The sequence below is a fragment of the Leptodactylus fuscus genome, chromosome 10, assembly GCF_031893055.1.
Source record: "Leptodactylus fuscus isolate aLepFus1 chromosome 10, aLepFus1.hap2, whole genome shotgun sequence".
NCBI lineage: Eukaryota > Metazoa > Chordata > Amphibia > Anura > Leptodactylidae > Leptodactylus > Leptodactylus fuscus.
In genome coordinates, this window is record NC_134274.1 from 33,795,001 (window position 1) to 33,822,063 (window position 27,063).

Sequence of the window (27,063 nt, forward strand, 5' to 3'; positions counted from 1 at the left end):
ATCTGTCAGACTCTTCATGGTGGGACCATGGGGTTCTGGTCTTGTCTTGACCCCTGGGTTACATAGGCAAAGACAACCTCCATACGACAGGTATGATGCATCAGGGAAGGAGGAAGGGGCGGAGCGACCCTGGGGTCAGAACGCTGGAAACATACCTTGGCTTCAAACTGGTGAAGCCTCACAGAGATTACACAGAGAGAGTGCACAGGGGCTAACATGATTTATCAGATCTACAATCCGTCAATGCCTCAGCTGTTCTTTGGAATTGCTGCCCTTTTAAGGGGTTGCCCAGGATAACCACTTTTTAATATGAGGTCAGGGTGAAATGAATAAAAATAACACATACTCACCTATCCCTGGTGCTCCGCTGTCTCCCAGTGTGGTCCCATCTTGCTGCTTTGGGGTTTTTTGGAAGTCCCCACCGCACATGACCACTGAATCCCATCAGCTAAGTAAAGGACATGAGACTTCACAGGTCATATATAAATTTTTTTTATTATTTTGGACAACCCCTTTAACACTTTCACCTCTGCCTGTATCACAGCTGTCAGAAAGCAAATTTAGCAAATCAAGCTCCACCTCTAGCGCATTTGCAGACTAAATTGCATACGCCATGAAAAGAGGATTTGTGACCACAAAGGTACATTTCTGCTCAGACTAATATTGGGGATACACTTTGGACCTGAAAAACTCCATTTAAGGCATAGAATAACTTTCAGAAATTCTATCTTACTGTATTATAGATATGTTAGAATTGAGAAGTTGAATTTAGGATATTTCTTTGTATGCAGAATGCAGAAACAAGCTGAAGCTTGATCAGTTCCTCCACTGACTAGTAAAATGACTACACAACACTCCCAGCTATTATTCTGCTCCGGTAGCACGTCCATGCTTTCTATGTTACCTGTTTTTTCTGGTTTACCTATGTATGATGCATTGGGTAGACACAATCTTCTCCGTGCATTGCTACATTGTTACATAGGGTAAAAATAGTGTAAATGTATAAAGAGGAACACGTAATCTAAAATCCCTCATGTTATTGCTGTAGTCTGTTTTTGCCTTAGAAATTGACAGCAACATTTTTAAAGGAAATCTGTCAGCAGAACTGATCCCACTAAACTGCTGACAGAGCTATTGTACATGGGACCTGTGGAGAATAGTAGAATTGACTGGGAATAAGGGACTGGTGAGAGGTAAATAGCAATTTTTTATGGCGGTGTTCACATCTAATAAACTATAACATTTTTGTTATAGGAACAGAAAAATTGAGCTTTTGTTGGTATGGATCCATCATATGCCAGACACACAGATACTTATGGGTCTTATTGGGTGTCCATTACATTGTCATTTTTCCTGATACAAAATCCAGCATGCAGATTATTTTCAGCCTAATGGAATCTATGATGGAGTTTTCTAACAAAACCTCTTATGTTGGTATGAACATAGCCTTATTTTGCTATGCCATACATAGATATAAAAATACATCAGATGGACAATCCCTTTAAAGATAATATATCTATATCACTGAACATACAGCATTAACAAATAGCTAAAGCACTTCTAATGGGTTATTCCCACTAAGGACACATATACCCTACCCGCAGAATGGGGAATAAGTATCAGATAGCTTGGGGTCTGACCACAGAGACCCTCAGCGATCAGGAGAATAGGGGTGCAAAAATCCCCCTGAAGTCTCCTTGTGAATGAAGAGCCAGTGCGTGTACATGACCGGAGCCCCATTTACAGTGTATGGCAGCCCCATAATAGTGAAGGGAGTGCTGGTGGCACTTCATTCACAGGATGCAGGAAGTCTTTTACCCCCCCCCCCCCTTTGCCTGATAATTGGAGGTCCCAGAAGTTGGAATCTGACAGTCATCTATGGATATGGGAGTCTGAAGTGGCACAACCCCTTTATTCTCTTGATAGATGGAGGTCAAAGAGGAGGGACCTCCACCTACTGCATGAGTATGGCATACCCTGTGGATGTGCTCTAATTGCCTAAAATGGGAACGTTAACCTTTAGTCGCTAAAGTGGCCACTCATAATAAAATGCAGCTAAAAAAAAATGCAGTGAAAACATATGAAGAGCTCAACGGAAAAATGGCCTAAGTCCAAAAATCAATATTGTGAGAAAAACGAAATTTAAAGTTTTAGCCTAAAGCAAACAGGCATTATTGTGGAATATATCTATCCAATGTAATCAGCTAATGAACATCGTTAATCCTAATCATAAATTGTATTATTTATTAAAAAAATTGCAGCTTCATGTATAAATATTATTTATTTAATATTATTAATTAATTACTACTATTATTAAACGATGAAGAATAATAATTACCTGCCTCCCTTTTCGGCGCTAAATATGTGCAAAAGTCGATTTAGAGCCTTTTAAACAATAAGACAAAGTTTTTACACTAATATAAACAACAGACCGGAAGTCACGATTTCAATGAAAAAATGACCAACGAGAGTGAAGTAAGTAAGTTTGTATTGGACTTAGGCCATTATTCCATTGAATGTAAATTCTTCTGCATTGAAATATATGGACTTAGGTCATTAATCCTAGGTACCTTGTAAACCCAATGCATAGAATGAGGTACAAAGAAGCTTTCTTGGTAATAATTTGAAATATGACAAAATGTGGACTTAGGCCATTTTTCCGTTGAGCTCTTCATAGTTATCTGTGTTTTCTTTAGCATTTTTGTTGCTCTATTAAATCCATGGGGAAAACCTTTGTGATTCTGTAGTTATAATTGAAAAAATGTAGCCTTAGAGCACATTTACATGTTCAGGTTCTTGAAAACCAAACCAGATATGGATCATCATGGATGATAAATTACGAGTCCTACACTTTTTTTTCAATCTGCTCCTGGTTTTGGCTTGAACAACTGCAAAGGAAACTGGAACACGTAAATATAGCCACAAAAAAAAAAAATCTGTGTGTCCTTTCCAGAATTATAGGCAATGACTGCCCTCTAGTGGATGTATAGCTAGATTCAGCTGTTAAGATTGTTACTAAGTAAGTACATTTTATTCTGTTTAACACAATATAAACAATTATAGAGAGCATTTTTTTGTAAGCATAAAAGAAGATTTATCAAGGATTTTATGCTAATTTTTTTTGCAGGCATGATGTAAATTTTTTTTTTAATTTTTCACCTCCTTTCTACATTCTTGACATTTGAATTAAACATGAGTGAAGGAGACATGGCGATTCCTTAAAAACATGTGGATTGCTCCATAGTCTTGAATGGCCTACTGTTCTATACGTGATTAAAACACACTGAAGACTGAAGAGCTTGAGATCTTCTAGGCAGTGTTGAGCGAACCCGGCAAAATTTGAGTTCAATGAATTCAATTTTGCTCATGGTTCAGTTCGGATGCCCGAAACTGACCTGAACCCAATGGGGACCTAAATTTGGCTGTAAAATGGGGACAGTAAGGGGTAGAGGCTTGCAAAATGGGGGCAATAACAGGGCAAGTGCCCTGCAAAAAATGGGGTAGGGAAAGTACTTAAAATAATAACACAATAAAAAAATAAATAATAATTTAAAAAAATTAAAAACAAATAAAATAATCCAGTTCTGGTGCTTTTCTGTGACATCACACGCCCAGGGAGGGAAGACACAGATTGTTAGAGGACATGAGGTAACAGACACATGCTGAGCCTCCATTGACTCTAATGGAAATGGCGAACATTTTCTTTATGTTCGTTTACTTCTGTAACAGAAGAAAATGTCCTGTATGTACAAATGTGTCTTCAGTCAGGAAATTAAAAACATAATGGAAGAAAATTCCTGTCACGTTTGTTTTATACATTGGGGTCAATGCAGAGACCTGACTACATCTGTTATGTAATGGCTGCTGCTCTCAATTTGTTGGATGAGAAGAAATGGCATTAAATAACCTGTGAACCTAGCCTTAGTGTATTTACTATGTCACTAACAATCCCTATAACAATCCCTACAGGTAGTACAGCTCATCCCTACAGCTGGCGGATTCATTGCTCAGCCTGAGGCGCACAGATATCACAGACATGCCCAGTATGCTAATGGCTGTGATTGGCCAGTCAGGACATGTGACTCCTCCATTCCAGCCAGTCAGGCTAAGTAGGGAGAGGCTACAGCTGGCGATGAGACAGTCAGGGCCTGAGCTACATGGAAGAATTATCAGTGCAGTGAGGTAGTGAGAGGAGCCGGATACTGTGAGGGGCAGGGGCCTAGAAATAAGAATTGTCCTTATCAGGGCAAAAAATATGCTGAGGGGCGTTCACACTACCATCAGTGTCCGACAGGTAGTGTCCGCTCCTAGTGTCTATTCAAAATCTGGCATGGACATTAGGAGCGGACACTAGCTGTGTCCGTGACACTTGTCATTCATTTAAATGGCGATTGGGTGCGTTCTTTTGCACTCCGTGCCCTTCCTTCACTGTCCGCTTGTAAAGATGCCCGACTTTTCAAGCGGGCAGAAAAACCCGACATGTAGGTTATTTCTAGGCCCCCTGCCCCTCACAGTATCCGGCTCCTCTCACTACCTCAGGCCCTGACTGTCCCATCTCCAGCTGCAGCCTCTCCCTACTTAGCCTGACTAGCTGGAATGGAGACAGGACCTGTGACCCGCCTCTTATACGGAGGAGTCACATGTCCTTACCGGCCAATCACAGCCATTAGCATACTGGGCATGTCTGTGGTATCTGTGTGCCTCAGGCTGAGCAATGAATCCATCAGCTGTAGGGATGAGCTGTACTACCTGTAGGGATTGTTAGTGACATAGTAAATACACTAAGGCTAGGTTCACATTACTGTTATTTAATGCCATTTCTTCTCATCCAACAAATTGAGAGCAGCAGCCATTACATGACAGATGCAGTCAGGTCTCTGTCTGCATTGATCCCAATGTATAAAACAAACGTGACAGGAATTTTCTTCCATTATGTTTTTAATTTCCTGACTGAAGACACATTTGTACTTACAGGACATTTTCTTCTGTTACAAAAGTAAACGAACATAAAGAAAGTGTTCGCCATTTCCATTAGAGTCGATGTAGGCTCAGCATGTGTCTGTTACCTCATGTCCTCTAACAATCTGTGTCTTCCTTCCCTGGGCGTGTGATGTCACAGAAAAGCACCAGAGGCAGTGACAGGGACAGGCCGAGTGTCATGGCGTCAGGCCCACGGGCACATAATGTTACAGAAGAGGCCAGAGCACCCGGAGGAGGAAGAGACAGATTGACAGACACTACAAGTAGGCCCGAAAGAGGCGAGGGAAGGTGAATATGGCTATGGTCCTATGTAATAAGCCGCAGCTAAAAAGCACTGCGGAAAAGACCATGGAGGAAAAGATTCACAGACATCCTCAGCACTTCACAGAACGTCTGCAGAATACAAGTTTCTGTCCCTGTTATACCTATATGGAAAATGCCAGCGTAGGTATAAATGACAGGATGCGGTTTACAAAGATGCCACAGTTTTTGAAATCGTAGCATTTCCGCTGCAAATTTTTTTTTCTTCAATGTGTGGATGGGATTAGCATTACATCTCTGGTGTAGCAGAGCTCACACACTCAGCTCTGCTACATCTCTGGTGGTAGATGCCATGATCAGGCTCCCCGTGATCCACCTGAGCTGAGAAAAGACTTGGAAAGCTTTGGCAAGAATAATAAAATTTACATTTATATTAAATGGAATCTATCATTGGGGATATGCATTTTTAACTAAGCGCATGTCGGAATATCCTTTAGAAAGGCTATTCTACGGCTATTCTACTCCTACCTCTGGTTCAGTCCTGATCGATGCCATTTATTAAATAAATAAATAAATAAATCCCCAAATAAAGCTGAGGTAGTACAGGGGGCGTTCCACCTGTGCACTGATCACAGCTTCATCATAGCCGGAATGCCGCCTCCTGGGCTGTTGAACCATGCCCGCTGTTTGTCCTGGTCATCCTCTTCATGCATAAACTTCCGACACTGACTTCAGCAGGATTAAAATCCGGCGCATGTGCAGGTGCAGTATGCATGTAGGAATGCAATATAGATGGCCGGCGGAGCATGCGCTGTCGGCTCTGCCTGCACCCAAAGTGGCAGAGCCGACAGCACATGCACGGGAACTCGATCCTGTAGAGGAGAATGTCGGCTGTTGACTCACCAAAGAGGATGGTAGAAGAACTAGGAGGAGTCATTAATAGAAGACAAAGGCGGCATTGCGGTGATGACGAAGCTGTGCACGGAACTCCTCCGTGCTCCCTCAGCTTCATTTGCATAAAGATTTTAAACTTCATAATTTGAAAAAGGCAGAGAGGAGAACAGAAATAAAGGAGTAGAATAGCCTATATAAAGGCTATTCAAACGTGGGGCCAGTAAAAAAAAAATCAATTTCTACAACATGTCACTTTGGGAAAACAGAATGTTTTACAATATCTGCAAAGATTCTAGTTAATCCATCCATGTTTTTGAAATTTACTGCATGTCAATAATACCTAGGTATTTAGGTATGATGGGGCAGAAAGTGCACAGAGGAAAAATCTGTGAGAAAACAATGAAAAACGCAGAAAAAAACCAATGCGTTTCCATTACATTTTTTTCCACATTGTTTTTTTGTTGCGTTTTGTTATGTGCGGCCTTAGCCTTAGTCTGGTTAACCAGTATTTTGTTAGACGCAGTCAGTCAGTGACCTCTTTAAGTTACACAGTGAGAGCTTCCACCATGTCATAATTCACCACATTTATCAAATTCAGCCCCTCAAAGTCTGAGCACTTGTTCCTTTTTGATCCATGATAAGTAATATTTCATTTCCAGCACTTAATATTAGAGTTTTAGCAAGTACTGACAAAAATAATATGAGGAATTGGTAAAATAATCCATTTCTAAACTGAGCTGCAGGTGAAAACAACCATACATAAAGTGGATCAGTGAGGAAGTGAAACATCAGTTTTTGTATATTCCCTTCTGAAAAAAAGGAGAAATATTAAAACCACAAATTGGGAAATGACAGTAATTGCAAAAGGAGCAATCCTCGGAAATATATATCTACTTCCTCTTAATCTCTTTTATATACTGTATCTAGATGCATGCTGCTCAAGATAGTTTGATATGACCAGTGCAAGCATGTGTGCATCATTTGCAGTAACAGAAATCTGCATGCATATCAGAACTAGAGATGGGTGAACTTCTGAAGTTGTTTAGTTGTGGCCCTAACTTGTTTGTGACAAACCAGAAGTCCTCTTATTATACGCTGAGGTTTCTGCAGAGGTGCAGAAACATATTACACAAGTGGAGGTGGAGAAAGATAGTAAACAGATATACTCTCCTTCCATCATCTCTCCTTGGCATCCTCACAGTATTGAGCACTACTTTGGGCCTCAGCGATCACATAGGACACAACAGTATATCGTTTTCAAAGTTACAAATACATACGGTCATATACATATCCATAGGCCTATCTGCATCCATAGGGCTGGGATAGGTCACCTATAGATGATGTATCCCACTGTATGGCCATTGTAAACTGCATGTTGAGAAATCCTCTAATGTATACCTCCAATGGAGGGCTCAGACATTATGTGAAGAGCACCTTCGGTGTGGGAAAGAAATCCAGCATCCAATAGGCTGTGTATATCTTGTTGTGGTATACACATGTGTTGGTTACAATTTACTGCAGTACATGACAATATATTCTGAGATAATATTTTCAATAATAAAAATAGTTGAAATAGTTGGAAAGGTTATGCTAAGGCCTGGTTCACATCTGCGTTTGGTAATTCGTTTGGGGAGTCCGCATGGGAACCCCCAAACGGAATACCGAATACATTGGCAAGCGGTGTGAAAGCACACGGACCCCATAGACTAAAATGGGGTCCATGTGCTTTCCATGCGGTGTCCGCATGGAACATGCGGACAGAAAAGTACTTCATGAACTAATTTCCTCTCCGCATGACTCGTGTGGAAAGCACACAGATCTCATTATAGTCTATGGGGTACGTGTGATTTCATAAGCTCACCGCTTGTCAATACGTTCGGTATTGTGTTCGGGGGGTCCCCATGCGGACTCCCCGAACAAATTACTGAACGCAGATGTGAACCGGGCCTAAGTAGTTTTTCTGGAAAAGGGAAGCTATCCCTCTAGTACTACCTGTAGGAAAGTAGATCCAATCAAATAAGTCCTGTAACATGACTTGGCATATAAACGAAACAAAAAATCTCAGTATTGTTGACCTTATCATTACAGAACAGGGTACTGGTTAGCTAGATGAGAGACTATTGACATTGATCAGGTCTCATAGAAGAGCATGCGGTGAGTTAGAAGCCATACTCTTTACTTACTTTTGGTGATTCATGCATGAATTTATATTTTACCAAATCCATGTGCAACAAATACAACAATTCTTCAATACAATTATTGTTAGGTGAAGGCAGATGTGTTTTAAAAAAGGATGCTTGTGCAATGAAGAATCCAATATTTCTATTTTACTAAGGATAGTTTCTTTTGGTCTCCACTCATTTTGGAAAACTATTCCTTATGGTAACATAGAGAGTTGGCAGCAGTGAAGCTCAACCTCAAAATGAGATATTGCCCTCATTGTACATGAACAAAAAAGAGAACTGCTGATATCTCATTATACAAACACTGGTAGGATAAATGGAAGTAGAAAACAACAATAATGTGTATTACTGGAAGATAAGGATATGATATCAGAAAATAAATAAGTGCTGTTTCATGAATATGACATTCAGCAACACTTGAATTTGTTCCTCAAAATGTATTTGACTGAAAATATTGGTCTAGCTGGAGTGTGGAAGTAGCTCGGTAGAAGCAGTGGTGTGGACCCAAACTATCAAAGAAAGGTACACAAAGTATTCAGCAAACTGATGTATTTAGTAAAAACAGGAAAATAAATAAACCTTGACTTCAGGCACAAAATGAGAAAAACAAAATACAGCCTTAACTTCAGGCAAAAACAAACAAAATCCTGCTCGTCTGAGCAACTAACTAAACAGTACTGCTAACCTAACTATACGTGTGGCTTACTTCCAGACACAAGCAAAACAAGGGCAATATTGTCTCACCAGACTCAGGATTACAGGACAGACCCAGCCACCTACTCTCACTCCATGGATCTGCACTGGAGTGCAAGAGCTGCAGCCTTTTTCTGGCCCAGTAATCAACCAAGGACTCACACCTGGAGCTGAGGCCTACTCTAGACTCTTACTAGACCACAGATAAGTTAAAACCCTGGGGAAAATATCGTGAGATTCCAGCACTCTACCTGTCACCTTCTCACACTGGTTTAAGAAGTTGTTAACCCTTTTAAATGGACACTTTTTTAATGATTGGGAAGAGTATTTGGGGAATTTTAACACAGATGGGAAAAAAATTATAGGATATGAGAATAGTGGTGATGTCAGCTCAGCAACACAATAGGTGAAGCAAAAGAGGAAAACACATTTGGATGAATTTGGCCAAAACTACCCTGATAGTCCTACATTTAGGTAACCCCTTTATACTTATTTTGGGAAATAAACAATTTCTTTAGTCTGTTAGCAAGAAAAAGAAAGTTATATTCAAAGAAGAGAGTACACAGCCTTATCCAGTACCAGAAATTGTTATTAGAGAAAAAAAAAAAACAACATTTTGTCCTGACACTGAAAAGACATTTCAAATAAAAAAAAGTTTTTATCTGATAATACTGGTGGAACTAATATGAAGAAGATTGGAGGATCCCTTCAATAGCTCAATTAACAAGCGGAAGGGGCTATATGGTCTCACTACAAATATGAACATTGTTACATAAGGGACAGATAAGGACAGGAGTATTGTTACCCAAAGAATCTTTTAACATTTCTGACAGATTAAAAAGAAAATTGATATCTAGTATTTATTATTTCAAAATTCAATTAGGATAACTTTTGAGGTCCAACTGACTGGTCTGGTAAAACTGTATTACACTCTTTGTTGATTCGAGTGGCTGGTGGTAAGCCACGTGTACAGTTAATACTTATTGTTTAGTTAGTGCTCAGACGAGCAGGGTTTAGTTTCACATACTTTGCCTCAAGTTAAGTCTGTATTTTATTATACTCATTTTGTGCCTGAAGTATAGGTTTATTTATTTTGCTGTTTTTTATATTTATATGTTTATATTTTGTGTTCCTATCTCTGACTGGTTGGGTCCGCACCATTGCTGTTACCAAGCTATCTTCCACACAATATGCTTGTCAAACTAAATTGTGCCTCTCAAATTATCTTCCTTTTAGAGAGCAGTGGAGCAGTTGCAGGCTGCAGGAGCATGCCTCACTAGGCAGGCAACCCAAATGACATGAAGAACATGATATATGCTCTTAACTATATAAAAATGACTCCATGAACAAAAAAAATTCCATTGGAAACACATTAAATAAAAATCAAGGATCTTCTCAGATTGGACCCCAGTTGGGTCTGTTGTTCAAATTCCATGGGTAAGTTTGTGCAACCAATTTAATACAGTCTTACATCTGCTAAGTAATTTTGTAACTTTTTCTTCAATGCCATTCAATAAACAGTAAAAAAAGTAAAAAAAAAAAAGTAAATATGAGGAAATGGCAATATCCACAAGTCTAGACAGTCTTCAGATTTATCAGTTTGTATCGCTTGAAATGGTTCAAGCCAGTCAATTTCATGAATATCTTACGACATGGATATACTATACCATAGTGTTGTTGAGTCACATTTTGTATTACAAAAAATGTACAGTTCACAAAAAGAACAGAAATAAAATTATTTTTACATTTAGTTTTTATTTGCTACTAATTGTAAAATGTTAGAATTAGTAACACCCTCATTTTCTCTAAGTTTTACAGCCCTGTACTCCATACACAGCAACATTCATTGATAGGCAGAAACAGCTCTCAATATAGAAACAATGCGAAAACTTGGTGATCTTCAGTAGTTGATACCTTTTTAATGGCTAACTCATAATGATGACAAATGGCTAACGTTTCGAAGCGCAAAGGCTCCTTTGTCAAAGCAAATTTAAAAACATTTTTGAAGGATATATATATATATATATATATATATATATATATATATATATATATACAGAGCAGGCACAAAGGGTGTTAGATTTCAGGAGGAGAGGGGGGGGGTTTGTTAGTAATTGGTGAGACAATGTAAGCAATTGGTGGAGACATTTGGTAGAGACAATGTGGTAATTGGTGGAGACAATGTAAACACTTACAGGTCCTTATCAGATCACACGCTACTGTAAAAAGACATGAACCCCTGTGATGCATTAAGCCCACACTCTAGTGTCTGAAACAGTGTCATGAATTTATATTCATGTATGCGCCTTTCTCTCTTAGATCTGAAATTCCCTCTCAAAATCAGAATTTTCATGTCATTGGTGATGTTGTGGTCCCCCCTGCAAAAATGTTTTGACACGGGAAGGTCAGATCTTTGTTCTTTAATAGTATGACGATGTGAGTTCAAAACATTTTTGCAGGGGGGACCACAACATCACCAATGACATGAAAATTCTGATTTTGAGAGGGAATTTCAGATCTAAGAGAGAAAGGCGCATACATGAATATAAATTCATGACACTGTTTCAGACACTAGAGTGTGGGATTAATGCATCACAGGGGTTCATGTCTTTTTACAGTAGCGTGTGATCTGATAAGGACCTGTAAGTGTTTACATTGTCTCCACCAATTACCACATTGTCTCTACCAAATGTCTCCACCAATTGCTTACATTGTCTCACCAATTACTAACAAACCCCCCCTCTCCTCCTGAAATCTAACACCCTTTGTGCCTGCTCTGTGTATATATATATATATATATATATGCATCCTTCAAAAATGTTTTTAAATTTGCTTTGACAAAGGAGCCTTTGCGCTTCGAAACGTTAGCCATTTGTCATCATTATGAGTTAGCCATTAAAAAGGTATCAACTACTGAAGATCACCAAGTTTTCGTGTTTTTTTATATTTCCAACCCACTGGCTAACACGGTACAACAACGAAGATTTTCCTTTTATAGAAACAATGGAAAGAGTGGACAAATGCAGGATTTCACACAAAGGATCCAAAAATGTTAATAAAGTATATTAATGAATTAACTATTTATTACAGAAATGTAACCAGAAAATCAAATGTTTTGTGAAAGTTTTGTTACGCTATAAGAACACTTGTACACCATTGTAACCATTACTTTACTGTGACAAAAATTGTAACATTGTTACATTAGTTTCAAGTTCATTAGATAGTGAGTACCTAGTAATTCAGTGAAGAAGCCACAGCACTCACAAGAAAGCTAAGGTCTCTTCAAACATTTGATCTATGGAGATCCACCATAGGTGTCAGACCCCCACCCAAAAGCTATTAAATGAAGATCTATCCTGAGGGTTGGCTCACAAATCTTGCCTAAAGAATAGCAGACTCATTGGTCTATCAAAAGATAATCCTGCTGTAATATGGCTTTATTATGTAATCAATAGTTAATGCTCAGAAAACCCTGGAAAATATATTGCAGATATTTAAGAAGTTTCTGCTGTATACTAGGAAGATTATTTAGCAAAAAATCATATGATATCATACATCTGAATTAGCCAATGTATGTGCAAATTAAAGTATATACTGTACATCCTATGACATCTAGTAATCCTAGGTATGACCAGCAATAACTTTCCGCAGTCTGGCCCAAAACAGTTGCTGCTCATCTCCATCTTCTGGCCACTTCAGGTAAGTTTTCTTGTCTAATATCTTAGTGAGCCTGTGGTGAAGTTGAAGTTCTTCTCTAGGGATGTTATCCAGGAATATCAGGATAAGGGAATCCTTACTCTCTGCTACAAGCCTGTAGGTTGCCATTCTTATCTCCAGAGAGCACCAGCTACTTTGGAGATAACTGCGAGTGATAACACAGATTGTCCGTCTACTGCTATACATACTGTCCACAATGTTGTCTACGATGTCTCTACCGATCTCAAAGTCTCGGTTATGGATACACACTTTAAAGAAAGGAGGACCATTTTGTTCCAGGTTAGGAAGAAGCTGCTCTGTTACCCACTGCTCATTGTGGGCATTATATGATACAAATACATCATACTCATAGTGGTCTCCTATTCTCTGCCTATTATTCAGCCAACATTTAATTGTATAGAACATGTATAGAAGGTACCACCAGATACTTTCATAGAAGAGGGAGATGCACATAAATATTAATGTACTGACTAATGTAGCTATGAATGCAATGAAACCTAGCTCAGTATTACATTTGTCTTCCAAGAAGGAGACTAAGTGTGAAGGTTGTATCTGAGCATTGACAAAACAAAAATTATCATAAAAGCCAAGGAATACAACTTGTTTTTCATATGTCATCCACTGAGTCAGCCATGACAGATCACAGTTACAAGAGAAACTTGTTTTTGGGAAAAAAACATATTTTAAACTAACCATATCAGAAAACACGTTGTCTGGAATTTTGTAAATTTTTTCATTTTCTATCATTAAAGATGTAACTGATTTTAAATCCTTAAATAACACATTTTTACCGTAGTCCTCTATTCCTGAATTCACTAAATGTAGAATTTCGAGATTTTTCAAGCCTAGAAATAGTTTGTGTACATTTAATGCTGAGCCGTCGTCCAGTACATTTGTATTTTCAATGTGAAAAAAAGTAAGTTTTGTTAAATTTTCTAGTGAAGAATGAAAGATGTCTCTTTCAGATGGTGAACTCACAGCTGCTATTAAATGTAGGCTTTCCAAATTAGTAAATTGTTCCAGGGCTCTGTGAAATTCTGGACTGTAACAAAGAAGAGAACCAATATTTCTTAAATACAATTCTTTGACTTTAGAAAATGGAAAATCATCACAACTATCAATCAACACAACATGGGAGTCAATGCTCAAACTTTCAAAGGAAGGAAAATTATTGAAAAAATTTGATTCAATGGTCAGAGATGTATCAAGTGTTTTCATTGACATTTTTTTTAGTGACTTCATTGTCTTCGACCACCACATGGGCACCATGTAGTTAAAGCCAAGTGCAATCTCTTCAAGCATTGTTAGATCCCTAAAAGCCCAGTCATCAATGTGTTCTAGGAAATTTTCATTCATTGTCAATTGTTTTAATGAAAACAGATCTCCAAATGCAAGTTCACCCAAACTGTAGATATTATTATTATCCAGATGCAGAACCTCCAGATTCTTCATGCCACGAAATGAATACTCAGCGACTGCCTGGATCTTATTGTCATTCAGTGAAAGTTCTTTGAGTTGTTTAAGGCATTTAAATTGATCTTGTGTTAGAGACGTTAAATAGTTAGAAGCCAAGTTAAGAGAAACAAGCTCCATGGAAAGGTTCTCCGAGCAAATTTTAATAGAGATAATTTTATTGTTTGACAAGTTGAGCTCCTTCAGGTTTCTTAATCGCTTCATTTGAGATGCAGCCACATGTTCGATGTAGTTGAATGATAAATCTACAATACGTAGAGCATTGCAAGATCCATTAGATGTATGGATAAATTTAATGTGATTATTTGTCAGCTGAAGTTCCTGTATCTGAAAGAGCGATACATAAACGCAGATGTGGAAAGTAGAAATCTGAGAATAGGAAAACGAAATTGAGTCAACTTTTTGGATCCCGGAACTTTTTAAAGATTTTAGGACTGAACGATCTATATCAGGTTTAAAAAAGGATAACCTCGGAAAGTTACAGAATGAGTTGTTTTCCAGTTTAGTAGCTTGTATTCCGTCAATGTTCAAATAGGTTATATTAAAATGTATGTGAGTGATATTACCTGTAGGGTGCTCATTGAATAGGCAGTCGGTCTCTCTGTATGCAGTTATATTGTTATTAAAAAGAGATAATTTTTCCAGACTTTGTAGTTTAGGAAGATACTGAGTTACTGAAGATAAGGTTTCAATGCAATTTTCATACAGAATAAGATGTTTCAGTTGATGAAGGTTGTCAAATATGGATTTATTCAGAGATGAAAAGGGGGAATCTCTTAGTTGAAGCTCCTGCAGCATACACAGTCCTCCTAAGTCAAGTTCCTCAATTATATGCTTTTGTGATTCTCGTAGCCACAATACAGAGAGTTTCTTAAGCCCCTGAAACACCACAGGTGAAATCACAAAATTACCAGATATATACACATAACTTAGGTTTGTAAGATGGGAGAAAGCTTGTGCTTTAACGTGGACATTAAATATCTCGAGATAAAGCCAGTCTGTTTCTACAGGAACTTCTTCCAAGTGATCTATTACAGAAGTGTTATAGGACTTACAGGCTGCTGCAAGGCTGAAGTTTAGTTTGTCAAATCCGTCGAAATCCAAAGAAGTTCTAGTGTTATAGATATCAAAATATTCCTGCTCTATGATGTCACAGTGCTTCCTTAGCATACCAAGACATGGAGACTTAATGGAGATGAAAAAGGCAAAGCAGAGCAGACGAAAAATAACATCCATGTTATCAGATCTCGTCCTGCAGCAAAATGAGCTAAAGCTTTATTTGTAGGTCTTGTATAACTAGAATTTAACTCAAAGGTCATTTTGTAATATAGTTACCACTTTACCAGTTCCTCTTATTACCCATGAACATAGCAAGGAAAAGGAGAAACGAAAGTGCAGATGACTTATAATACAGATCACAGTTTACACATGAATGTCTATTGCTCTCATCTGTTGATCTGCTAATCTCATCTGTTGATCTCATCTGACTCTAATGTAAAAAACACGACAGAAGATTTCTTGCATCGTGTTTGTTTACCTTTGCCATGGAAGAAAAAGTCCTGAAAAAGTCCTGTCAGACAAGCTTCCATCATGTTGTTTACGTGAGAGTGAATACAGGTGGAGGGCAGGTGCTCCACCCGCAGCCGTCACTTACTGTCCATTGCTTTAATTCTATGATGGATGAGAGCAAAGGACATTAATCACACACCATATAATAGACAGGGCACCTAATAAAGACACTGTAGGAATCTGTAAAGGCTTATTGGACTTTTCTAAGAGAGAGAGTGGCATACAGGTTACAGTAAAGAATGCCTCAGCAAGGGAAACACAAACTATTAAGGGTGTACCACCTGCCAGTTCAGAACCAACCACCAGTGATAACATTTTCAAGTTTTGTGCCTCTAACATTGGATGCTGTTCAACTGTGTTCTAACTCAAGCGAAAATAGAGTTACCTTGTTTCTTCATACCATTTGTCTCTTGAGTCATATCCCTTCATGACCATCAAGAGCATTACGACTCCCATCAGGCTCAGTCAAGCTGACAACTTCTATGATGTGCCCCAGGGTAAGCACTGCTACAGGCTAAATCACACTTTCCTATACTGCACCAGCTCAGGAGGACAGCTGGAGATGTTGGTTGAGTATTTAGCCACAGTCATCAAATCCAGGTCTTCTACTCTCAGCCTCTTGAACTTCTCCAACAATTTTTTGCAAATGAATCTCTGCAGCATAACTCAAATATGTCATTGATAAAATACTGGAGTATTGCAGATACATTGCTTACTCCAAAATGGGCATAACTAAAATCTTGTAGTAACTTCAAGGATGACCCTTCTTTTAGCCACCAAATCTGTCAGCAGAAGAAACACCATTTTTTTTTGTAATACTGCCTACTGCCTGGGGTGGCAGAGAGTAATAGTAATAGAAAACCTAATGTATTATGAGGAGTAGAAGGACATGGATTTCTGTGTAGTGTCCTGATTATTAAATGAGTCCTACTCATAAAGGGAGTAATTCTATATGCACTTTATCCTAGGCTGAAAATATACTTTTTAGGCTCAAACACTGCTATACTTTGTCTGCCAATAAGTATTTGGACACCCATGCAAATGAAGAGGTGGAGTTATGGTCTGGGGGTGTTTCTCCTGGTATGGACTAGGACCCTCCATCCCAGTGCATGGTAAACTCAACGCCAACGCCTATTGTACTATTTTAGATAACAGTGTGCTTCCTACATTATGGCGGTTCTATGGGTCGGACCAATGTTACTTCTAGGATGACAACGCCAGCTGTCATGTAGCGAGGTCTACCATGGCTTGGTACAGTGATAATCAGGTTAACCAACTGGACTGGCCTGCCCAGAGCCCAGACTTGAACCCTATTGAGCACCTCTGGGACAAGTTGGATCAACGAACCAAGGGGTGGAGCAGCCGCCCAAAATTGGTGAAAGAACTTACCTGTGTTCTCCAAGCCGATTGGAATAAAATACTACTAGCTGTCATACCAGGACTTGTGGAATGAATGCCCCAGAGGGTTGAGGCTGTAATTGCCGCTTTTGGAAGCTCTACCAACTATTGAATATGAATAAATGTTGTTTTTCTATTCAACCACAGGTGTCCAAATAATTATTGGTAGTCAGTGTAGAAGAGATGTTCATTCTACTCAAAGATCCCACAGTATATTAGAACTGTTTCTGTAGGTGACTGCTCTCCTTTCATCTTTCTCCCAGTGAAGTTTTTGATAGTAATTTTGGGACTGGGGCTACCACAAACTATTTCATTATGACAACCAATACCTAGTAGAAACTTTCTAAAGAAGAACATGTAAGCACTTCTTACATTCTGAATTGTTTTTACATGTGGATGCATCTGTTCTCATATTTTTGCCTTATGCAGATCCTCTGTTATTTCTACTGAATATCTACTGTGGTGAAGTTAGCTCGGTAGAAGCAGTGGTACGGACCCAAACAATCAAGACAGGGACACAAAATGTTCAGCAAACAGGTTTATTTACAAAAAACTCCAAAAAATAAACCTTCACATCAGGCACAGAAGTTATAACTTGAATATACATGTGGCTTACTACTGGCCACACGAGAAACACAAGAACAAATTGGTCTCACCAGACTCAGGGATACAGGACAGAACCAGCCTCCTCCTTACTTCTTGGATCTGCCCTGAAGTGCGGTCTCTGCAACCTTTTATAGGCCAGTAACAAGCCTCAGAACCCATACATGGGGCTGAAACCTATTCCAGACCCGCATTAGACCACACATAAGTCTGGAATCTGAGGTTGATATAGCGGGACTCCAGCACCTTGCCTTTCACCTTCGCACACCACATTAAAAAAAAAACTATTACCGTTGTAAAATGAGTTTGTTTCTACATACATTGTTTGCAATGACTGGACAAAGAAAGGATGGCAGAAACTCACAAACAGTGGTGTAATGATCACGGTAGCAGGGGGTGTGACTGGGCCCAGATCAGTACGGGGCGTGCAGCCAGCCTGGGCTCTGGACCACCATGATAGTGGTTGGGAAAAGCCTGGTTCCTCGACTGCTATACATATTGTTAATGGAAATGCGTTCGGCATGTCGCTGGGCCATTTTCCAATAGATTCCAGCCCCAAGGAGGTGACTAAAAATAAGAAAAATAATACTTATACTCAACTCTCTTGGGCTTATAATGCCCCAAAGCATCTTTTCTGGGGCTCTTCCAGCCTGTGACAGACTTTCAATAGAAATTCATGGGTAAAATCCAAACAGGTACATCAATGGCAGAATCATCAGGCAAACGAATAATGTGAAAACAAGCAGAAGGTAAGAAAAGCAATCCAATACACATGAACAGCTTCAGAGGCAAACTGTAGAACTAAATTATAAACCTCCATATGTGTCCCACCCCTATAAACTCAAGTAAGTTCCAACACATTGTGTAATATAATTGTATGTCCAGGCTTAGGCGCCATCCTTCCTTCAGCATGCTACAGGGCAGGAGACGTGTCCAGCTAAGATTCCTTGCTTTAGGTTTTTCTTGTATTGTCTGAACGCTGTCCTATTTCCTCACCTCTGTAATTGATTTTCTACCACACCCATCTCCTTCACCTTGGATTCCCTCTGCTCCTCTAATGCTGAGTTCACATATAGTTTTTTAGACTGGATTTTGACGCGGAAGCCTCCTCAGAATCCTCCTCAAAAAACGCCTCCTGCGGCTAGCTGCGACTGATTGCCGGTGCAGTGCATGATATATGCTCTTAACTATATGTAAAAATACTCCAGGTACAAACTCCATAGAAAACACAAAAAATCTGAGCTTAGATCAGATCCCAGTTGGGTCTGTTGGTCATTTTCTACAAGTCACTTTGTAAGACCAATATAATAGTCTTACATTTGCTTTGTCACATCGCTACACCCATGACATTGTCTTCGGTGCTTATCAATGAACAGAATATGAATGTCATACCAGGAAAACAGTGAAAATATTAATATCCTCAAGGCAATTAGGTTAGAGTCTAGACAGTCTTCAGATTTAATCATCTGTAGTTAGAAAGGAAGGTCCAATACAAAAGATGGCAATATAGATTCCTCTGTACCTTTCTGGAAAACAATTTCTCTTTCGAATCATGACAATGAAACTCCAGTGACCTCAGGGTTCTTCTTGGAATATGAGTATTCAAAAATCTACAAATCTGCTTGGGCTCCAGTACACTCCCAAATGTTCTGCTTCAAGGAGCCATCCAACCATGTTCTCCTAGGGCTGCACAGCACTGCACTCCTCAACAGCTAAGGAACAAATAGTGAAAAATAAAAGAAATATTCTACAAATACAGTAAATATAGAAAAAGAACAAGAGAGGAAGAAGGGAGTTCCTGTAGTAGCTATCCAAAATTAGCTAATTATGTGTGTATAATCTTCAATGGTGAAAGGTGAGTGAAGCGGTGTCATAAATGAAGGAAATAAATATAGTTTAAAAAACATATTAAAGTGATCATAAAGAACTGATCAACATAAAATAAGATAAAAAGTCAGAACACTTACCCATCTGTGCTCACATAAATATCTGAAGCGTGGATCTTCCAGCTCATTTGCTTTCTACCATGCCGACAATGACATCTAAGTCAGGACAGAAAGCCTGTAAATAGACATTTGTTGTTCAAAGGGTTTGTCAGTCCCAAATGCAATTCATCAGTATCTGATCTGTAGGGATCCGACACCCGGACCCCACATGGATCATGTATTCCAGTAGGCAATGAACTCTTGCTCCAAAAGCAATTGCAGGAGACGGGAAGCAGAAGCAGTTTGCTCTTAGTCAAGAAATAGGAACAGGGCTGCAGTTCCCCAGCACCACCACTATACAGTAGACAAGACTACTACTCCGATTCTATAATGTAACACTCCCACAGATCAGATACTAATCTCCAATCCCATGGACACATCATCAATATGCAGGGAAACCTCCTTAATGTCATGAGGTGGAACAGTCCCAGATTGAAAATTTATTCAGATTCAGCCCTAGGCAGTGATAATTATGATCCACTCCTCAAATGTTGGCATGTACATTTTCAACACCCCTCACCCTGAGTCCCCCAGTCTTACCTTCATGATGGTGGCGACAGTGTGCAGTTATGGAAGTGAGTGTCAGCTCCTGCTCTTCATCTCTCAGGGATGAGTACATTGTCTTATTTTCCAAAGTTCCTGGGATGTCTATTCCACATATATCTTATGACATTGGTAAACTATGCCATGGGGTTGTTGAGTTATATTTCGCATTACAAAATTCATGTACAGATCAGAGAAATAACAGACATTAAACAATTTTTAGACTTTCATTTCATTAGATTAGTTTTCATTTACTAATAATTATAAAATGTTAATCAAACAAGACATTTAAGATATATCCAGACAAAGGAGGTTATTGGGAAGTGTGAAAAATTAGACATACTGAATTTTTATGACTCAAAAAACATTTAATGTGAACAGGTCCGTGAATAAACTGTTACCACACAAAGGGATAATGGACCGTGAAATACAAAGGCGAGAATTAGTTTGGTCATCTGAATAAAGACTTAGTATTAGTGGGCTATTAGTATTAGCCTTAGTATTGATGGGCTATCCTTAGGGCTAGTTCACACGGGGCTAAAGGGGCAGATTTTGACAGCGGAATCCATGTCATAATCTACCCCTTTCAATGGTGGTCTATGGAGACCACTAGCTTTCTTTTTTCTGTGATCGGCAGCTGCCGATCGCGGAAAAAAAGAAGCAAGCTGCCCTTTCTTCAGGCGGAAGCCGCGGCGCGCTGAGCCGTGGCTTCCGCCTAGCGGCAACACCCTCCGGTATCGGCTCATTCATTTGAGCCGGCTGCGGAGGGGAAAGCTGCGACCGCTATGGTCGTGGCAGGCGGGTTTTGACCCGAGAGTGACGCAGCTCGCCTCGTCTCTCTCAGTGTCAAAACCCGCCCCACGTGTGAATGAGCCCTTAGGATAGACCATCTATACTAGATCTGACACTTGCGACAGCCACAGATCAGGGATTCTGGTTGTAGAACCCCAAACTGTTCAGTTATTAATGACCTATTTTAAGGATAGGCCATTAATAGTTAATTCTCAGAAATCTTGTTAAACACATTTTAGATATTTGAGTCTATACAAGAAACATTATTAAATCTGCTAAGCATAGAAATATATATGAATTAGCTAATATATGTGAAAATTAAAGTATATAAAGTATATATACACACATGGACAAAATTGTTGGTACCCCTCGTATGATAAAAGGAAAACCCACAATGGTTATAGAAATAACTTGAATCTGACAAACAGGAAATTGTCAAACTATATGTTGACAAGCCACAAAGTTTCTGGGAGACTGTCCTATGGACAGATGAGAAAAAATCGGACTTTTTGGCAAGGCACATCAGCTCTATGTTCACAGACTAAAAAATGAAGCATATCTTGAAAAGAACACTGTCCCTACTGTGAAACATGGAGGAGGCTTTGCTACAGTATGTTCTAGGGCTGCTTTGCTGCATCTGACACAGGGTGTCTTGAATCTTTGCAGGGTACAATGAAATCTCAAGACTATCAAGCGATTCTGGAGAGAAATCTGCTGCCCAGTGTCAGAAAGCTTGGTCTCTGTTGCAGGTTATGGGTCTTGCAATCGGATAATGACTCAAAACACACAACTAAAAACTCCCAAGAATGGGGAATTGGACTACTCTGAAGTGGCCTTCTATGAGCCCTGCCCTAAATCCTATTGAGCATTTTTGGAAGGAGCTGAAACATGCCGTCTGGAAAAGGCAGCCTTCAAATCCAAAACAACTGGATCAGTTTGTTCATGAGGAGTGGGCCAAAATACCTGCTGAGAGGTGCAGAAGTCTCATTGACAGTTACAGGAATCGTTTGATTGCAGAGATTGCCTCAAAAGGTTGTGCAACAAAATATTAAGTTAAGGGAACCATCATTTCTGTCCAGGCCTTTGTCATGAGTTTTATTTAAAAAAAAAAATTAAAAATCTGTTGCGACGAAAAACAATGTCTGACTTTCATTTGGAAATATAAAAAACAAAAAACTTGAGAGTCTTCAGTAGTTGATACCTTTTTTAATGGCTAACTAATAATGATTACAGATAACAAGCTTTCGACGCTCTCGGTTTTTATCTATTATTACTTTTACCCAATTCCAGTTATTTCTGTGACCATTGTGGGGTTTTCTTTCATTAAACTAGGGGTACCAACTATTTTGTCCACGTGTGTATATCCTATGACTTCTAGTAATCTTTGGTATGACCAGCAATAACTTTCCACAGTCATCAATGTTCTATTATGTCATCAATAGTTAACTCAGAAAATCCTGGAAAATATATTGCAGATATTTAAGAAGTTTCTGCTCTATACTAGAAAGACTATTAATCTTGTTCAGCAAAGAAGCATATGATGTCATATATGTGAATTAGCTAATGTATGTGCAGATGAAAGTATATACATCCTATGACTTCTAGTAGTCCTAGGTATGACCAGCAATAACTTTCCGCAGTCTGGCCCAAAACAGTTGCTGCTCATCTCCATCTTCTGGCCACTTCAGGTAAGTTTTCTTGTCTAATATCTTAGTGAGCCTGTGGTGAAGTTGAAGTTCTTCTCTAGGGATGTTATCCAGGAATATCAGGATAAGGGAATCCTTACTCTCTGCTACAAGCCTGTAGGTTGCCATTCTTATCTCCAGGGAGCACCAGTTACTTTGGAGGTAACTGCGAGTGATAACACAGATTGTCCGTCTACTGCTATACATACTGTCCACAATGTTGTCTACGATGTCTCTACCGATCTCAAAGTCTCGGTTATGGATACACACTTTAAAGAAAGGAGGGCCATTTTGCTCCAGGTTAGGAAGAAGCTGCTCTGTTACCCACTGCTCATTGTGGGCATTATATGATACAAATACATCATACTCATAGTGGTCTCCTATTCTCTGCCTATTATTCAGCCAACATTTAATTGTATAGAACATGTATAGAAGATACCACCAGATACTTTCATAGAAGAGGGAGATGCACATAAATATTAAAGTACTGACTAATGTAGCTATGAATGCAATGAAACCTAGCTCAGTATTACATTTGTCTTCCAAGAAGGAGACTAAGTGTGAAGGTTGTATCTGAGCATTGACAAAACAAAAACGATCATAAAAGTCAAGGAATTCAACTTGTTTTTCATATGTCAGCCATGACAGATCACAGTTACAAGAGAAACTTGTCTTTGGGAAAAAAACATATTGTAGACTAACCATATCAGAAAACACGTTGTCTGGAATTCCATAAATTTTTTCATTTTCTATCATTAAAAATGTGACTGATTTTAAATCCTTAAACAACACATTTTTACCGTAGTCCTCTATTCCTGAATTCACTAAATGTAGAATTCGGAGATTTTTCAAGCCTAGAAATAGTTTCTGTACATTTAATTCTGAGCCGGCACCCACTACATTTTTATTTTCAATGTGAAAAAAAGTAAGTTTTGTTAAATTTTCTAGTGAAGAATGAAAGATGTCTATGTCAGATGGTGAACTCACAGCTGCTATTATATATAAGCTTTCCAAATTAGTAAATTTCTCCAGGGCAGTTGGAAATCCTTTATCATCGCAGAGAAGAGAATTGATATTTCTTAAATACAGTTCTTTGATTTTATCAAATGGAAAAAAATCACAATAATCAATCCACACATACGGAGCGTAAACGCTCAAACTTTCAATGAAGTGAAAACGTTTGAAAAATTTAGTTTCAATGTACAAGTATATATCAAGATTCTTTATTGTAATTTTTTTTAGTGACTGCATTGTCTGCGACCACCGCATGGACTCCATACTTTTAAAGGCCAGGGAAATCTCTTCAAGCGTTGTTAAATCCCTAAAAGCCCAGTCATCAATGTCGTCTAGGAAATTTTCGTTCAACATCAGTTGTTTTAATGAAAATAGATCTCCAAATGCAAGTTCACCCAAACTGTAGATATAATTGTTACCAAGATGCAGAACCTCCAGATTCTTCATGCCACGAAATGAATACTCACCGACTGTCTGGATCTTATTGCCATTCAGTGAAAGTTCTTTCAGTTTTTTAAGGCATTTAAATTGATCTTGTTGTAAAGCCATTAAATAGTTAAAAGCCAAGTTAAGAGAAACAAGCTCCATGGAAATGTTCTCCGAGCAAATTTTAATAGAGGTAATTTTATTGTTTGACAAATTGAACTTCTTCAGGTTTCTTAATCGCTTCATTTGAGATGCAGCCACATATTTGATGTAGTTGAATGATAAATCTAGAATACGTAGAACGTTGCAAGACCCATTAGATGTATGGATAAAAGTAATGTCATTATTTGTCAGCTGAAGTTTCTGTATCTGAAAGAGCGATACATAAACGCAGATGTGGAAAGCAGGAAACTTAGAATAGGAAAACGAAATGGAGTCAACTTTTTGGATCCCGGAACTTTTTAAAGATTTTAGGGTTGAATATCCTATATCAGGTTTAAAAAAGGATAACCTCGGAAAGTTACAGAATGAGTTGTTTTCCAGTATAGTAGCTTGTATTCCATCAATGTTCAAGTAGGTTATATTAAAATGTAAGGGACTGATATTACCTGTAGGGTGCTCATTGAATAGGCAGTCGGTCTCTCTGAATACTTTTAGATAGTGATTAATAAGAGATAATTTTTGCAGACTTTGTAGTTTAGGAAGATACTGAGTTACTGAAGATAAATTTCCAATGGAACAGTTGTCCAGAATAAGATGTTTCAGTTGATGAAGGTTTTCAAATATGGATTTATTCAGAGATGAAAAGGGAAACTTTTCTAGTCGAAGCTCCTGCAGCATACACAGTCCTCCTAAGTCAAGTTCCCGAATGATTTGATTGTTTGATTTTTGTAGCCACAAAACAGAGAGTTTCTTAAGCCCCTGAAAGATCACAGGTGAAATCACAAAATCACCAGATATAGAAACGTAACTTAGATTTGTAAGATGGGAGAAAGCTTGTGCTTTAATGTGAACATTATAGATCCTGAGAAAAAGCCAGTCTGTTTCTACAGGAACTTCTTTTAAGTGATGTGTTATAGAAGCGTTAGAGAATTTACAGATTGCTCCAAGGCTGAAGTTTAGTTTGTTAAATCTGTAAAATTTTAAAGATGTTCTGGTTCTATAGGTATCAAAATATTCCTGCTCTATGATGTCACATTGCTTCCTTAGCATACCGAGACATGGAGACTGAATGGAGATCAAAAAGGCAAAGCAAACCAGACGAAAAATAACATCCATGTTATCAGATCTCGTCCTTCAGCAAAATGACTTATTGTAGTTTCTTGTACTGCTTTTATAACCAAAATGTAACTGAAGGGTCATTTTAGAATAGATATATCAGTTCCTCTTACCAATGGAAATGTTAGGGAAAAGGAGAATCAAAAGTGCAGGTGACTCATACATGTAATGGGATGTTTACACTACCGGAATGAATGTCCGTTGTTCTCATCTGTTATAGAAGCGGCTAAAGTAAAAAAAAAAACATGACAGAAGCTTTCTTCCATCTTTTTTTTTAATCTTTGCAATGGAAGAAAAAGGCTCAACACAGGACTTGAATGCACGTGGATGGAGGTTGCTCCACCGGCATCAGTCACTTAATGTCCATTTCTTACATTCTATGACAGATGAGAGCAAAGGACATTAGGGCTAAGGCCCCAAGAGGTGGATACGCCGTGGGGAAAATCATGACATTTTACAGTCAGGGCAAAGTGGATAGGACTCTAGCGAATTCCATGCCCACTTTGTGGGAAAAACTACAGTTTTGCAAGTCACAGCATGTCAATTATACCTACAGAAGGTATGTTACTGGTATTTGCTTGTTGGAAGGCCCTCTACATAAAGGCCCTCTACATAAAGAAAAGTTGTATCCTGTGCAGTGGAGGAACATACAGAGATGAAGGGTGCATGGTGTATGGTGGGGGGGATGGGGTACATGGTGTAGTGGTGGGAAGAGATGTGGGGTGCATGGTGTACTGCGCATTCTGTACTGGGGGGGTATGTGGAGAGCTGGGGGGTGCTTGTGTGTGTTCCATGCACTGAAGGTACAGTCATAGGGGGAGTCTGGAGAAACTCTTACATTGGTGGTGCATGGGCCAGTTGAGCAATTCCCCAGTGCTGCTGCTGAAATCTGGGAGGAAGGGAAAGAGAGAGAAAGTGAGTCCTAAACTCAATCCAGCCTCTGTCCCTATCTACTTGTCTTACTGTCCTAATGATAGGGACAATTGGGCAATAGTCCCTTCTCTAGACAAGTGTAAACACAAAACACAGACAAGACAGCACAACATAGAAGAAGAGTCAGCAAACCAAGAGTCAAAGCCAGAGATCCAAAGCAGTACCAAAACACAATCCAAAAGAATAGTAACAAGAAAAGCTTAAGGTCAGAAGTCAGTAAATACAATACAATAGCAAAGAGAACCGCTTAGCAAGGACAGAGTCACAATAGCCAGCAAACATCTGTGGGCTGATGACCTGTTTATAGGAAGTCCAGAACCTGCCCCAGCCTTGTTTGGAAGATAGACTGTCAATCACACAGGTAAGGCTAAAATTAACTATTTGAGGAGCAGAAGGAAAAAGGTGTAAGAGATGTCTGTGGTAGAAAATCAATGACGGAGAGGGAATAGAGCATTGTTCAGATAGAGCAACAAGAACCTAAAGCAAGGAATCATAACTGAACACGTCTCCTGCACCACAGCATGAGAGCAGAGAGTGGCGCAGAGACCCGAACAGGTAAAGATGTTACAACATGATGGACGTTGTATTCTATCTCCTCTCTTTTCTTCCGTCATTTTTGTTTACTTTTGTAAAGGA

General features: G+C 39.0%; 2 protein-coding genes across 2 annotated transcripts; both read right to left on the reverse strand.

The window, feature by feature from the left end:
* Positions 1 to 12,632: 12,632 nt before the first annotated feature.
* LOC142219379 (uncharacterized) lies at positions 12,633 to 15,446 on the reverse strand. The gene has a single exon (XM_075288377.1). The coding sequence runs from the start codon at positions 15,435 to 15,437 to the stop codon at positions 12,633 to 12,635; it is 2,805 nt and encodes a 934-aa protein (XP_075144478.1). The 5' UTR covers positions 15,438 to 15,446.
* A 7,255-nt stretch (positions 15,447 to 22,701) lies between these two features.
* Positions 22,702 to 25,494, reverse strand: LOC142182779 (uncharacterized). Its single transcript, XM_075257513.1, has one exon. The coding sequence runs from the start codon at positions 25,492 to 25,494 to the stop codon at positions 22,702 to 22,704; it is 2,793 nt and encodes a 930-aa protein (XP_075113614.1).
* Between the last annotated feature and the right edge of the window lie 1,569 nt (positions 25,495 to 27,063).